The sequence below is a fragment of the Takifugu flavidus genome, chromosome 2, assembly GCF_003711565.1.
Source record: "Takifugu flavidus isolate HTHZ2018 chromosome 2, ASM371156v2, whole genome shotgun sequence".
Lineage (NCBI taxonomy): Eukaryota > Metazoa > Chordata > Actinopteri > Tetraodontiformes > Tetraodontidae > Takifugu > Takifugu flavidus.
This window is the reverse complement of record NC_079521.1, coordinates 13,008,340-13,021,024: the sequence shown is the minus strand read 5'-3', so window position 1 is coordinate 13,021,024 and position 12,685 is coordinate 13,008,340. Positions and strand designations below refer to the sequence as shown.

General features: G+C 47.1%; 2 protein-coding genes across 8 annotated transcripts in view; one reads left to right on the top strand and one right to left on the bottom strand.

Annotated features, from left to right (window-relative positions):
- The first annotated feature begins 43 nt into the window (after positions 1–43).
- dut (deoxyuridine triphosphatase) lies at positions 44–2,010 on the top strand. 4 transcript variants are annotated; one of them, XM_057025760.1, is made up of 7 exons: positions 44–183; positions 751–907; positions 1,146–1,237; positions 1,340–1,384; positions 1,461–1,535; positions 1,706–1,776; positions 1,881–2,010. In XM_057025760.1, exons 1-7 carry the CDS (start codon positions 174–176, stop codon positions 1,935–1,937), a joined length of 507 nt encoding a protein of 168 aa, XP_056881740.1. In that variant the 5' UTR covers positions 44–173; the 3' UTR covers positions 1,938–2,010. The 4 variants fall into 4 exon arrangements, with proteins under 4 accessions (XP_056881740.1, XP_056881738.1, XP_056881741.1 ...); XM_057025758.1 differs by having other exon boundaries at positions 87–273; XM_057025761.1 differs by having other exon boundaries at positions 161–424.
- Positions 2,011–2,198: 188 nt separating this feature from the next.
- fbn1 (fibrillin 1) overlaps positions 2,199–12,685 on the bottom strand; it is a 43,182-nt gene continuing 32,695 nt past the window's right edge. For all 4 annotated transcript variants that reach the window (XM_057025749.1, XM_057025750.1, XM_057025748.1 and 1 more), the window contains 20 exons: positions 12,552–12,668; positions 12,348–12,473; positions 12,141–12,260; positions 11,361–11,486; positions 10,014–10,166; positions 9,866–9,928; positions 9,667–9,786; positions 9,436–9,555; positions 9,243–9,365; positions 8,676–8,807; positions 7,844–7,969; positions 7,301–7,507; positions 6,935–7,060; positions 6,590–6,712; positions 5,921–6,037; positions 5,134–5,262; positions 4,914–5,033; positions 4,271–4,502; positions 4,019–4,193; positions 2,199–3,744 (listed from right to left, as the gene is read on the bottom strand). In XM_057025749.1, coding sequence (XP_056881729.1) covers positions 3,370–3,744; positions 4,019–4,193; positions 4,271–4,502; positions 4,914–5,033; positions 5,134–5,262; positions 5,921–6,037; positions 6,590–6,712; positions 6,935–7,060; positions 7,301–7,507; positions 7,844–7,969; positions 8,676–8,807; positions 9,243–9,365; positions 9,436–9,555; positions 9,667–9,786; positions 9,866–9,928; positions 10,014–10,166; positions 11,361–11,486; positions 12,141–12,260; positions 12,348–12,473; positions 12,552–12,668 — 2,930 coding nt within the window. In that variant the 3' untranslated portion in view covers positions 2,199–3,369. The remainder of the gene's footprint in view (positions 3,745–4,018; positions 4,194–4,270; positions 4,503–4,913; positions 5,034–5,133; positions 5,263–5,920; positions 6,038–6,589; positions 6,713–6,934; positions 7,061–7,300; positions 7,508–7,843; positions 7,970–8,675; positions 8,808–9,242; positions 9,366–9,435; positions 9,556–9,666; positions 9,787–9,865; positions 9,929–10,013; positions 10,167–11,360; positions 11,487–12,140; positions 12,261–12,347; positions 12,474–12,551; positions 12,669–12,685) is intronic.

Here is a 12,685-nt window from a genome sequence, read left to right as displayed (position 1 = left end):
AAAAGACAGGAAATGATTCTTTACGACTTTGATCAACTGGATCACTGTTGATGGGACGAGGAAGTGCAGTCCAGGCTCGCGCCAGCAGATGACGGTGCGGCGCGAGCGCCCACGAGCGGTTAAGTCAACCTTTGCAGTCGCCTTAAGCTAACGTAACGACACAACTCGCACTAATGCTAATCGGTATGCGGTTAAAGAATTTTACGGGTTTTCACGCTGTGCCCCGTTTCATAGGAAGGACATTTCAAACGCAGATTGTTTTTCAAACTAAAGGCAAGCAAGATTCCAGAATGGATTACGTTATTAGCAACAGGACGATGGCCGATTGACCATAGCAGGTTGTAGACTGTGTAGCATTGCGCTGGTCTAAGACATTAATGACACATTGAATGGAAAACGGCGTGTTTATATTGCGGTGCAATGCGTAAGTAGGGCGATGGAAATCGCTCTCATTTTCTTCTGTGTTTTCTTTATATCGGATGTTACGTGTGTTGAACCCATCGCGGAACCCTTTGAGCGTTCTTATAGGGTAAAATGATTATACGGAATTTGAGGGAGGGGCCAAATATTTCTACTTCCTGCGCGGGAAACGGCTTCTAAAAACGCGGGAAAACTCTGCAGCAGATGCTCAGGGGGTGTGTTGCATACGAGATACTTTGTTCTTAGGTCCAGGTACACCCAGGCTTTTGTAAGCTGTGTAATTTTTTTTGCTTTAATTCTACCATTTTTTTGTCAACATGCGCATTGTAGATGTTGCTGGCTGTGCAGACTTGTCGCCATCGAAAAGAGCAAGGACAGAAACAACAACAGCAGCAGAGAGACCTGTCCTGAGGTTCGCTAAGCTTTCTGAGCATGCCACGACTCCAACAAGAGGATCAGCTAAAGCAGCGGGTTATGACCTCTACAGGTTGTTTACACTGCATATATATTAATTTTTTTATATTTACCCACTTCATGCACGCTGTCTGCATGAGTGCACCAATATCAGACCATGTTTTGTGCTATATGGTAATATATTGAAGCTAGTAATTTGCTTATAAAATGGGGGGTCTTTTTAGGCAGCAACTTATTCCACAAGCTACCATTCTGTAAAAGTAAAGTGTCTCTATGCACATATGTTAACTTTTTTTTATTATTTAAAACAGTGCCTATGATTACACCATTGGTCCTTTGGATAAGGCCATTGTGAAGACAGACATCCAGATAGCAGTTCCACATGGATGCTATGGGAGAGTGGGTGAGTGTTTCTTGACACTGCTGCAACTGTGGTTTTATCAGGTTTGAAGCGTTACTTGGGGCCCACTTATGAAAACATATTTCATTCCCTCGTCCTTATCAGCACCACGATCTGGATTAGCAGCCAAATACTTCATAGATGTCGGAGGTGAGTGCCTGCCTACTCCAGGACTGTGAACCAGAAATACATGTTTTGTTCTGATGTTCCTATTTGCTCTGCATAGCTGGAGTTGTAGACGAAGACTATAGAGGAAATGTGGGGGTTGTGCTCTTCAACTTTGGCAAGGAGACATTTGAAGGTGAGTGTGTAACACATAACATGGCGCATGCATCAAATGGAAATGAGTATATTTTAGAAAGGTGGGGTATTATGATGGTCAGTCATGAATTAAAAATGTAGAGATCATCCTTGATAAAGGGTCTGATGAGCATATGCAAGAGTATACATTTCTGGTCTTCCTCTGTGCAGTGAAAAAGGGTGACAGAATTGCTCAACTAGTGTGTGAGAAGATCTGCTATCCAGAACTGCTGGAGCAAACGGTAAATGTCACTTCAAAAACGTTTAACATGTAGAGCACGGGTTCAGCTTTTTAAAACAATGTTACATTTTTTAATTTTTAACTAACCTTGTTTCATTCTTTTAGACACTTGATGAAACGGCACGTGGTGCTGGAGGATTTGGATCCACTGGACACAACTGAGGGATACTAAATAACGGGAGTTGTATATGTTGGCTTTAAAATCTGTTATTAAAGTTATGTTTGCTAATATGAACTTGTTCGTGTTTTTCATTTAAAGTTGAGTGCAATTTGAAATGCAAGTCTTCCAAATCTCCACAAGGGGGCAGCAGGAGACAAGAGTTGTATAAAAGCGCAACACAGGGTTCCTCTAACGATCAGATCATGGAATTACATCACTTTGACACACATGTATTTCAATCTCTAGCAAGGCAAAACAATGAGTACATACACCAAAATGTTTTATTGTGAATTTACAACTAAACCCTCACTGATGTGAACAGAACATGGACTGGTGTCAGGTTGTTCCACGCCAACGCAGCACTGATTGTACATGTGAGAGAACGTGCGGCCACAGAGACCTCAGTGCATAATCATGAAGGCCCAGGTTTGGCATCATCAATGTATGTTGTGTGTGCAGGTGTGTATGTATACACAGTTTACAAAGGAAGTAGTTGGTCATAATAAGCACCATTACAAACCCCTCTATTCCAGGGGCTTCCTCTAGTTTACAAATGCTTCATAGATTAAAAGTGGCATCGATTATTACAGTATAAACACAATTTACATGTAGTATAGAGGAGAGCGGGCAGGCTAAGGAGCTAGCTGTTACTGGGCAAAGACACGGAATCTTCAGAATGTCCAATGGTGTTTGTATCTCGCTGACTACAGAGTTCGGCAGAGTAGTGCAGTGCATTCAGAAGTCTATGTGGTTGTGTTGCTAGCACCAGTAAATATGAATTATTCTAGTCAGTAGGAAAAATGGAAAAGCGTAGTTTAAATATGCAGTAGGAATCATTCAAGCTCAGACGTGGCTACAGCTCAACAGTCCATAGAAGGTTCTTTTCCTCTCCTCTCTTTCATTTTCACACCATTTCAAATAAAAATGTGGAGAAGGACCAGTTTTATTTTTGCGTTGATGGGTTTGTTCAGTTAATATACCTGAGGGGAGGAAATGAATTGATTTCAGACTATTGGAACTGACCCTTTTCATTCACCTAAGTGACGTTCCGTAAAACTCCACAATTCGAGCTTCCTGCAGTCATAAGCCTCTTTAATGGCACCTGATTCCACATATCATACAACACGGAAAACCCTTCAATTAATAAAAACATACATTTACGCCTCTAATGGTGCTTCACACATGTCTGGAATTTGGGGAATCAAGATGCCTTTCATTTCATTTTCCACATAATTTGTATCTATGATATGTAGAATCATCTTTGGCAACCAAACGACGCAGTTACACATCCCCCCCCTTGTCTCTTTGGTGACAAACTGTTGAAGGAGAAGTTGCCACAAACCGCTAATCCAGAGTCAGATGTTTTGGCGGCCGTGTGCCCAACCCTGGATTAGCCGTTGCCGGCAAGGTCTGCCTGTTTCAGTCATGTGACGGTTAATGGAGGATGATCTGCACCCTCATCCTCAGGATTTCTCCCAGCTGTCCTGTGAGGTAGTCTTTATCATGTTGGTCCTCCAGCTGCGACAGCTCCTTCTTCTTAAAGAGCGGCATGCTGCTGATCTGAAGCAAATACGCTCCTGGGGGGAGGGCTTTCTTCTTGCTCAGGTGCAGGTAGCTGACGCCCTCCCTCTGGTTGATCTTGAAGTAACCTTGGTCGTTCCCGTGATCGATGCTGTAGCGCACGTGGTCGCTGAGGGTGGATAAGGCCGGGGTGAACTCCAGGATGTGGTCCCGGTTGCTCAGGTCACTCAGGTTCAGGTGGAACTGGAGGGTGTCTTCGATGTCCACGCTGGCCAGGCTGATAACCTCCTGCAGGAAACAGCAGTGTGTGAACGTCACAGTACGCAGCCTTCCACCAAAAACAAAATGGTTTTCAAACAACTAAGGATTCTAAGGTTGTTCTTTGCGGTCCCTACTTCCTGCCTACTGATAACTGATTTTTGTATGGAGTCTAAAACAGTGGTTGGGGTTATTGGGCCTATTGTTTCACTGCTTCCGGTCACCAGAGACTTTTTTTTTCCTTCAGGGAGTGTTTATGTCATCCATATTTAAGTAGAGGTTGGGATTTGTGCAGAGAGATTACCTGCACGTCTCCATCACGTGTGGCGTTGGTGCTACGACGCATTCGGCCCTTCTTGGGATATCCGTTGATCTTACACTCATAGCAGGCTTCAGGGGACAGAGAGTTATCATCTGCTTCTCCTTCCTGTCCAGGACCGAGAGAGCTGCTACCAAAGCCCAGACCCGTAACGCAGTGCCTGTGGGACCAAAACAAAGCTGTTCGTCAAGCAGGAATCTCTACGGGCAGCTATCACATGGCTGGTCCCTCACGTACCCTTGCCCGGCACGGTAGTACCCAGGCGGACACCCGCAGAGGTAACCCCCGTCCGTGTTGGAGCATCCAAACTTGCAGGGGTTCTGGCTGGTGGAGCACTCGTTAATGTCCAAGCATCCGCCACCGCCCTGCTCGTAGTTGAAGCCGGTGGGGCAGAGGCAGCGGAAGCTCCCCAGGGTGTTGTGACACGATGCTCCCCCGCAGATCTGAGCGTTCAGACACTCGTTCTCATCTGGTCGACAGAAAACGGAGGACAAGAAACCAACAAAAGGTCAGAGTGAACTGACCCAAACTGACACAAACACTTACTCCAGTCACATGAACTCAACGCCTGAGTCTTTTAAGCGGGTGAGCAGGATGTAGTTTGAGCCTGTGATTTTCTTTTCTCATGGCCTCACTTCACTCAGGGAAAGGTTAAACTATACAGGGAAATGACAACCACTCTAGAGTATTTGTATTATAAGAGTGTCAGGAAAGAGGTGAAGGGGGAGGACAATAACTCGTTAATAAACGGCTTCAAAATGGAATCTAGCCTGGAATATCAGGACTGCCAGGTACATACTTTGGCAACAGACACATCAGGATGCTTCAAAGGGAAAGAATTTCTATATTTGCTAACAAAAACAACAGTGGAGCTTCTCACCCACACACTGGTTCCACTGGTAGTGCTGCAGGTAGCCCTGCGGACAGCTGCACCGGTATCCACCCACCAGGTTCTGACAGCCGTGCTGGCACCTGTGGTTGCCGTCACACTCGTCCATATCTGTCAGGGGCGAAAAACAGCGAGTCTTATTGCAGGAGACGGATTCTGCACTGGAGCAGCCATCACACAGGCTGCCGTTAAAGGCCGGTTGCTGACCGACCTTCACAGGTTTGAGCGTTCGGATCCAACGAGAATCCACGCTGGCAGTCGCAGCTGAAGCTCCCCGGCGTGTTCTGGCAGACGCCGTTGTTGCCACACAGATTGGGATCTGTCGCACATTCGTTGTTGTCTGCAAGAAGGAAAGGATCGTCTGGGTTAAGGCGGCCGATCTGCCCACAGATGAGATATGAGTCACAGCAGCTCAGCTCAATCAACAGGTGTTCCACAGTCAAGTCAGCCTTGAATCAAAATGATCTTGTCAAGTTGTGGCTGCAATCGATGCAAAAGAGAAGGAAGTCAGGGGTATTCGGTTATTCAAGAATGGAAGTTCGGATGGCAGGGAAGGATCCCCAATGTCACTTGTTCGTGTCTGATAACGTTCTAACACCTATAACTGTCATCATAGCTTTATTGCTTCAAAACTTGAAGCTTGACTTCATCGAGGAGGCTGTTTTATGGTCTGGAAAAAAAAAAAAGAGAGAAAGGCGTCTGGTCGTCATGGCGATCCACTGCAAAGTTCCATAACAGAGCACTGCTGAGCTGACACGACTCCAAACCAGTCGAGCTTAATAAGATCAGTGTGATATCAGCCAGAGTCCATTATCTTTGAACAAGAGATCGTAAAGGTCGAACCAGTGGGTGTTTTAGGACTCTTTAATGCAGGGGGCTGACACACGTTCCATCAAATGACGTTCCATCGTATGACGTGGCTGGGTTGTGTACCATGAACAACGAAGAGCGGGCGAAGGTGTGCTGACAGAGTTTCCCTACTGAGGTTTTCTACTCACCGATACAGGCAGTGTGATGCTGGGAAAAGCCAGGAGGACACTTGCAGGTGAAGCCACCGATGGTGTTAACGCACAAGAACTGACAGTTGTGCTGTTTGGTCGAACATTCGTCCAGATCTAAAAAAGAGAGAGATCAGAGTGAGGCGGAAATATCTCCTAAAAAGTATTAAGGGCTCTTTAGACAAGTGTCTGAGCCTGTGTGAGGTAAATGCACATCCCACTGTCTGCGCTCTGACTCAAATTCCAGTCCTTCTACAGTCACTGACCCACAAATGAACTGCATTTAGGCAGATTGATGGATCACTAAAGCCATGATAAATAAAAATAACTGGTCCTCAATGGTCTGGACTCATAAACAAGACCTATAAACAGAAAAACACCCAGAGGAACATGTACAGCGAGCCGTGTGGTTTGGAACATGCCCTCTGCACACACCAGTCCAAATGGAATGTCATGGGACAGTGAGCAGAGGTTCTGGCCCAAGGCCGAGGTCCCCCACCTGGAAATTAAGTCGACAAGTTCGACGTCATTTATCCTTCGGGGAAATCTTCACAGGATCACGGTTCTCTACAAGCGCTAAAATCAGCTCGACTACTGTTGTTTGAGTCTTCTGCCATGTCAGGTGTGTGTGTGCGTGCGTGTGTGTGTGTGTGTGTGTGTGAGAGAGACCTCTGCAGCTCTTTCCGTCTTCCTGCAGGATGTATCCGCGCGGGCAGGAGCACAGGTACCCTCCCTCTGTGTTCTTGCAGATGAAGTTACAAGGCTTGGGTGCCTGAATGCACTCATCCACGTCTGGAAAGGGAGGGCGAGATACAAAGGGTGAGAGGTGCAGTTTGATCCCGCTGCCAGAAATTCCAGGAGGGGAAACCAACGAGACAGACAGGCAGGCTCGGGGTGCATTTTTTAAGCAAGTGTGTGGGCTGTCCGCCCACGTCGTCTCGGCAGATGGCGGGAAAGAGAACCGGAGGCGTCAGGGATGGGGAAAAAGGTGAAGTGCGGGTACTGCGGCCTTACCCGCACAGGTCGTCCCGGTGATGTCCGTGGTGTAGCCAGGTTTGCAGGTGCAGGTGTAGGAACCCAACGAGTTGAAGCACTGACCGTTCTTGCACAGATTTCCCATCACACGACACTCGTCAATGTCTGGAGAGAAACCAGAGAACGTTAATGTCAGATAAACGGCCCCAGTGGGAATAACCATGTCTGCCAAAAGATTACTGAACAACAGCTGTAACAGTGACCTCAGGGAAATATTGTTGCAGGTATTTATCGATCCGCGTCACTGTTGCGTCAAACATACGCGTATTTTTAAGTGATTTCATCAGGAGGTACGCTTCACAATGTCAGCGGTTTGATCAACTAGGGAATAAAAGCTGATGATACCTCTTCCATCAGTGGTGAAGCCAGGACCCAGAGGGCACATCTTCTTATACTGTGTGGTCCCAGGGAGGGGGCAGAGCTCACAGTTGGTGCCCCATCCTCTGCCGCCATCACAGCAGCACTCGGACTTGGTCACCATGTTCCGGTTACTGGAGGTCATCTGACACAGCGTGGTCAGAACTTCAGTGAAGCAGAAGCCTTCACGGTTATCTGAAGGGTGGAGCAGCCAGACAGAGAAAACCCAAGATGACAAACCTGGACCACCCCCTCTAAGATAGGAGCTGGCCTTTAAAAGCCAGACTGCTTTATCGGGGCTGTCTGAGAGATAACCGTGAGGTTTACAAACTCAACCTAGGTCCTTCTCACAGATTTCAGCACATCGCCTCTATCTGCCAGCCTATTTTTAGTAAAGGGAGGAAGGCGTGAAAGGATTTCCTTGCTGCTATCTCTGCCGGAAGAGACGGGTTGGTTACATTCCCAGAAGTAACCCAGAAAGCATAGATAAAATTAAGAATGAAAAAAAGTGACCTGAATCGACATCCTTACCGATACATTCGGTCTGCGTGGGGTTCGCGATGAATCCTTGGTCACATTTGCAGCGGTAGCTTCCCACTGTGTTCTCGCAGCGGCCGTTTTTACAGATGCCCGGTTTTGCCATACACTCATTCAGATCTGCACAAACGTTGGAAATGTGAAAGACGGACAGAAAGTCCTTTAGATTGTGAACACACATACGGAAAATGTGATAATCGATGATTAAATGGGTCAAATCAGGCAAATGTATCTAAACACCAAACACATCTTCTGTGGGACACACTCGATACATCATTAAATCTCTACTCCAAAATAAAATGGATTTTATTAAATTAAATTAGTTATAGTCTTCTCTATCCTGTCTGGGTGAATCTTGGCCAGTTTTGTATTTTTCCCCCCAGAGACTTCACCAGCAGGGGCAGTCTGCTGCAGTCTCTGCATCCCACAGAGGCCGCACATTCATACCTGCTGTGGCTAGAACAGTGTCCACCAGTGCGGTGTCAAGAGCTTAGAGGAGAAACTGAGAGACTGGAGGGGTGGAGGGGGCAATGGGCATGAAACCACCCAGCATCAGGACCTTGCATAAAGGGGCAGAAGGAGCACTGCCAAAGCCCTACAACGACCTCCAGCAGGCCAGTGGTGGGCATGTTTTTGGCCCATGTCAGAACTGGACTCTATAAGGGTGTCATGAGGGCATGATGTCCATAAGTGTCACCACTGATTGTTCTGTTTTCAGTGGATTACACTTTGAAATTAATAAAGACTTTTAACTGAAAGATTTCAATCATCGAGATCTACTATGTGTGACGGATTTTAAGTTTTTAACAGCAAGTGAGAATCTTACCCATGCAACCCTCGCCGCTGGGCTGGCGTGTGTATCCGGGGGAACAGATGCACATGTATGTACCGATGAGGTTCTTGCAGGTCATACCTCTGCCGGCACAGTCATCTATACCATCTTCACACTCGTTCTGGTCTGGGGATCAAAAGGGACAATGAGTCTAAGAATCACAGTTGTAAAGAAGGTGTACGTGCTTCCACTAGAGATGAAACACAGACATCTGTCAGGACTACAGCCCCATAAGCCTGTATGGGAGAGTCGGGGGTCTGTTTGGGGCTGTAATGTAAACAGGGATGCTGCGGACAGTGAATGATTCCTTCTGTCACTGTGATTCCCTCCAAATATAACCGTTGCTACAGTACCGATCTGTCTGAGAGGGCCAAGGAGTAAACACTGATGGCATTCACCCATGTTTTAGCCCGAGCGGAGTTGCAGAACCCTTAAGGATCTCAATGAGAGAGCGTTACGTAACTTTATGGTGCTACACGTCACGTCTGTGTCCTGCTTCGTTTATTTTCAGCCTGCGTTGTCCAGTAAATAGAGCGAGCCAGAGTCACTTAGCTGCCATACCTTTGCACATCCTCCTATCCTCACGCAGCACGTAGCCTGTGGGACACTTGCACTCATACGAGCCCACCACGTTGACACAGCGGAAGGCGCACAGCAGAGGATTCTGGGTGCACTCGTTGATGTCTGGAGAAGCAGCAGAGTGAAACAGGTCGAAGGGGAAACAGCCGACTGGATAGAGAGAACTTTCACATACCTTCACAGGCCATCATGGATCCAGGCTCAAAGCCATCTTCACATGCACACTCAAAGCCCCCGAGGACATTTGTGCATGTGCCGTTGCCACAAGGATTGCCAATGCTGCACTCATTAGTGTCTGTTGAACAGTATCACAAATACAGTACGTTTAAATCCATCTACTAGTTGCTTAAAATGGGAATATGATGCTAAGGAGACGATGATATAGGAAAGCTCTGGCTGAACTGGCCTTCACATCTGACACCACTGATGTCCAAATGGTATCCCATGGGACATTCACACCGGAAAGAGCCATCTGTGTTGATGCATTGGCCATTAATGCAAGGGTCATTGAGGCACTCATCAACATCTGCAAAAGAAAATCAACAGGAAGGTAATTTACCACCAGTCTGGCACCAAGTCAGTGGTGACGATTCAGTGTTAACGACCTTTTGGATGGTCGTCTCGTCCCTGTTGATAGCCCTCATTGCGACAGAGATGAGGATAGGCCTCTGGAAATATAGAGAAGAGTAAAAAGGGACACTCAAATCTGGAATCTGAGTTTTCTGTCCTCTCAGAGATGGGGAACATGCTTACCCTCTCCTTTGCTGGGGCAAATTTCACAGGGGTCTCCCCAGCCTTGACCTGGCATTCCAGTACAGCAGCACACCTCCTTGGTCGTGTTCTGAGGCTTCGGAGCCTGGCAGCGTCCATTTTCAAACTTTGTATAGCAGTAGTTCACACGGAAATCTGCCAATCGACACACATTGATGACAAAATGCACACTCCAAATAAACTATATGTATTGGTTTTAAATCACAAGGGTGAAAATCATCTCGGTCATCTGTGTTTGTCAGAAACTTCCACCTCTCTCCGATTCACATGTCTCTCTGCTTCCTCCTAAACCAGGCAGACATTTACTGGTAATGAGAAGCACATGCTCTAGTTCTCCTTGCTAGCATTGTTCTTCACAGAACCCAACACAAATAAGCTTTCTGACCACCATAAATCACACACACATGCACACACACCTGGTCCAGAGGCAAAAATCGCACACACAAACACACACTCAAGAAAAGCTGGTGTATGTGAGGAAAACATCATGTTTTTGTTCTCCATCAAACTCGTCTCTCAGTCGACAACAGACTGATGTTGGTGCACGGCCGCTTGGCAACTATTTCAAATCTGCTTCTTCACGGTTAAATGGGATAAATGGCCTTTAAGTCACAGTTAATCACACATCCAAGGATGTTGTTGCTCCATTCAGGCTAGTCATTAGAAATGGCAGCACAATGGTGTTGGGTGGGGGGGCTATTGCGTCACACCTAATTACCAACACCCCTGTGTTTAGCCCCCTCTGAACCACTGAGCCCACAGAGCTAATTCCATCTGGTCTCCACATACAGCAGCTCTAAACATTAAAATATCTTTGATCGGGAGGAATAAATGAAAACATGTTTTAAACGTGAGAACATACAAAGGCTCCTCGATGGTTCTCATCCTTGGGCTGTTCACGCCGATCACACTAAAGAAAAAGGCTGGTCCTGTCAGTGGGAAAGTTTCTGTCATGGCCAAGAAATGTCTTTTATTACCCATGTTCGACTCCACCCTGCCTCCTCTGGCCATGACCTGAACCTCACTTGTGACGCTGGGAAAGTAAAACGAAGTGAACTGCTGATGATGTCATCACATGAGTGTTTAGATGGGGAACTCCCTACCCAACCCATAACCCACATATGTGCATAAGTGCACTTAAACACGAGGGGGAAAATGAAAAAGCGATATATCAGGAACCACCCTTGGCCTCGCAGAGGCAACAGCAGCACCAGAACCAGCTGGATCGCAGCATGCCAAGTCTAACAGAGCGCTGCTCACTCTCCACCGGCGCTCACACACACTCCGCCACCCTCTCCCTGTCTGGGTCGCTCCCACAGCCACGATTACCTATACATCTGCGCCCGGAGGCAGAAATCTGGAAGCCCTCGGGACACAGGCAGGTGAAGCTTCCCTCGGTGTTGGAGCAGGTTCCAAAGGTGCAGATCTCAGGCAACTGGGAGCACTCGTCAATATCTGACAGAGGGAGAGGAAGGACGTCAACCATTTCACAGAAGCCTAATCCCAATCCGTGCCATCATATTTCTGTCCCGCTGCCCTTGAAGTGCTTCCAAAGTTGACATCACATTAATATTGACTGGTTAGTTAAAAACAGACTTGTTATCTGGAATAGCCATTGTGTCACATGTTCACTCATAGCATCTGCTTCTGTTACCGATGCTGAGAATTCAGCACTTTTTTGCCTACGTGCTTCCAAGAACAGAGCAAACTGCTGGAATGTGTGAAGTCTGCTGAACATCTCCTCATCAGCCCCAGTGGATAAACAATCAAGAGCGCTCTGGCTCCGGCCCACTCCCACATGCGAAAGGGAGAAGGGAGGTAATTTGTAGCAACAAGGCGATTTGAGCTATGGGAGAAGTGCAGCAGCACCACTGCAGCAAAGCTTTTATCGTTTTAACTCCATCAAAAGAAACTGAAATGAAATGTTGATTTAAGAGGTCTAGAAAAAACATGGCAGGAGTAACAGCCATTTTATGCAGCTTGCCTCCATTTTCACGGACTCGTTAATAATACGACTACAGTTGAACAGGATGTTCTGTAAGCATCTCCTCTGCAGAGATCATGCTTTATTAGTCACATTCTGACTGGTCTTAACTGATACGACCCTACCTTCGCATGTTTCCTCGTGGAGATAATAGCCTGGTGGGCAGATACACCTGTACGACCCATCCAGGTTAAGACAAGTTCCTGCACCACATGTGCTTGGATTCACTGCACATTCGTTAATATCTGAGTTTTCAAAAAGAAAACGGACAGAAAGTTAAAGATGCGGATCAGCCTTGGATGAGAGTGAGAAACGCCGAAGCGCTTCCTTACCTACACACAGACGCCCATCCGCGGTGAGCTCGTAGCCGTCATGGCACACACAGAGGAAGGTGCCCACAATGTTCAGGCACTGCCCATTCCGGCACAAGCCCCTCTGCACAGCACACTCGTCCACATCTGAGCAACACACACACAAATACGTGAGGCTACATGCAGATTTCCTGCTTCGACTCCCATGGTTGCTGATGCACGCACCAATGCAGTCGCTGTTGTGCGAGTTCTGAAATCCGGGGTAGCACAGACAGTTGTAGGAGCCCACCGTGTTCTTGCAGGTCCCGTTTCCACAAGGCTGCCTTTCACACTCGTCCACATCTGAAACCAAGAGCTTC

Excerpts from the sequence above, each read along its gene's own strand:
- dut (XM_057025758.1), top strand. The coding sequence starts at position 174 with ATGCTAATCGGTATGCGGTTAAAGAATTTTACGGGTTTTCACGCTGTG. Across the intron at positions 908-1,145 it reads GCGGGTTATGACCTCTACAG|TGCCTATGATTACACCATTG; the intron begins GTTGTTTACACT and ends TATTTAAAACAG. Across the intron at positions 1,238-1,339 it reads TGGATGCTATGGGAGAGTGG|CACCACGATCTGGATTAGCA; the intron begins GTGAGTGTTTCT and ends CGTCCTTATCAG.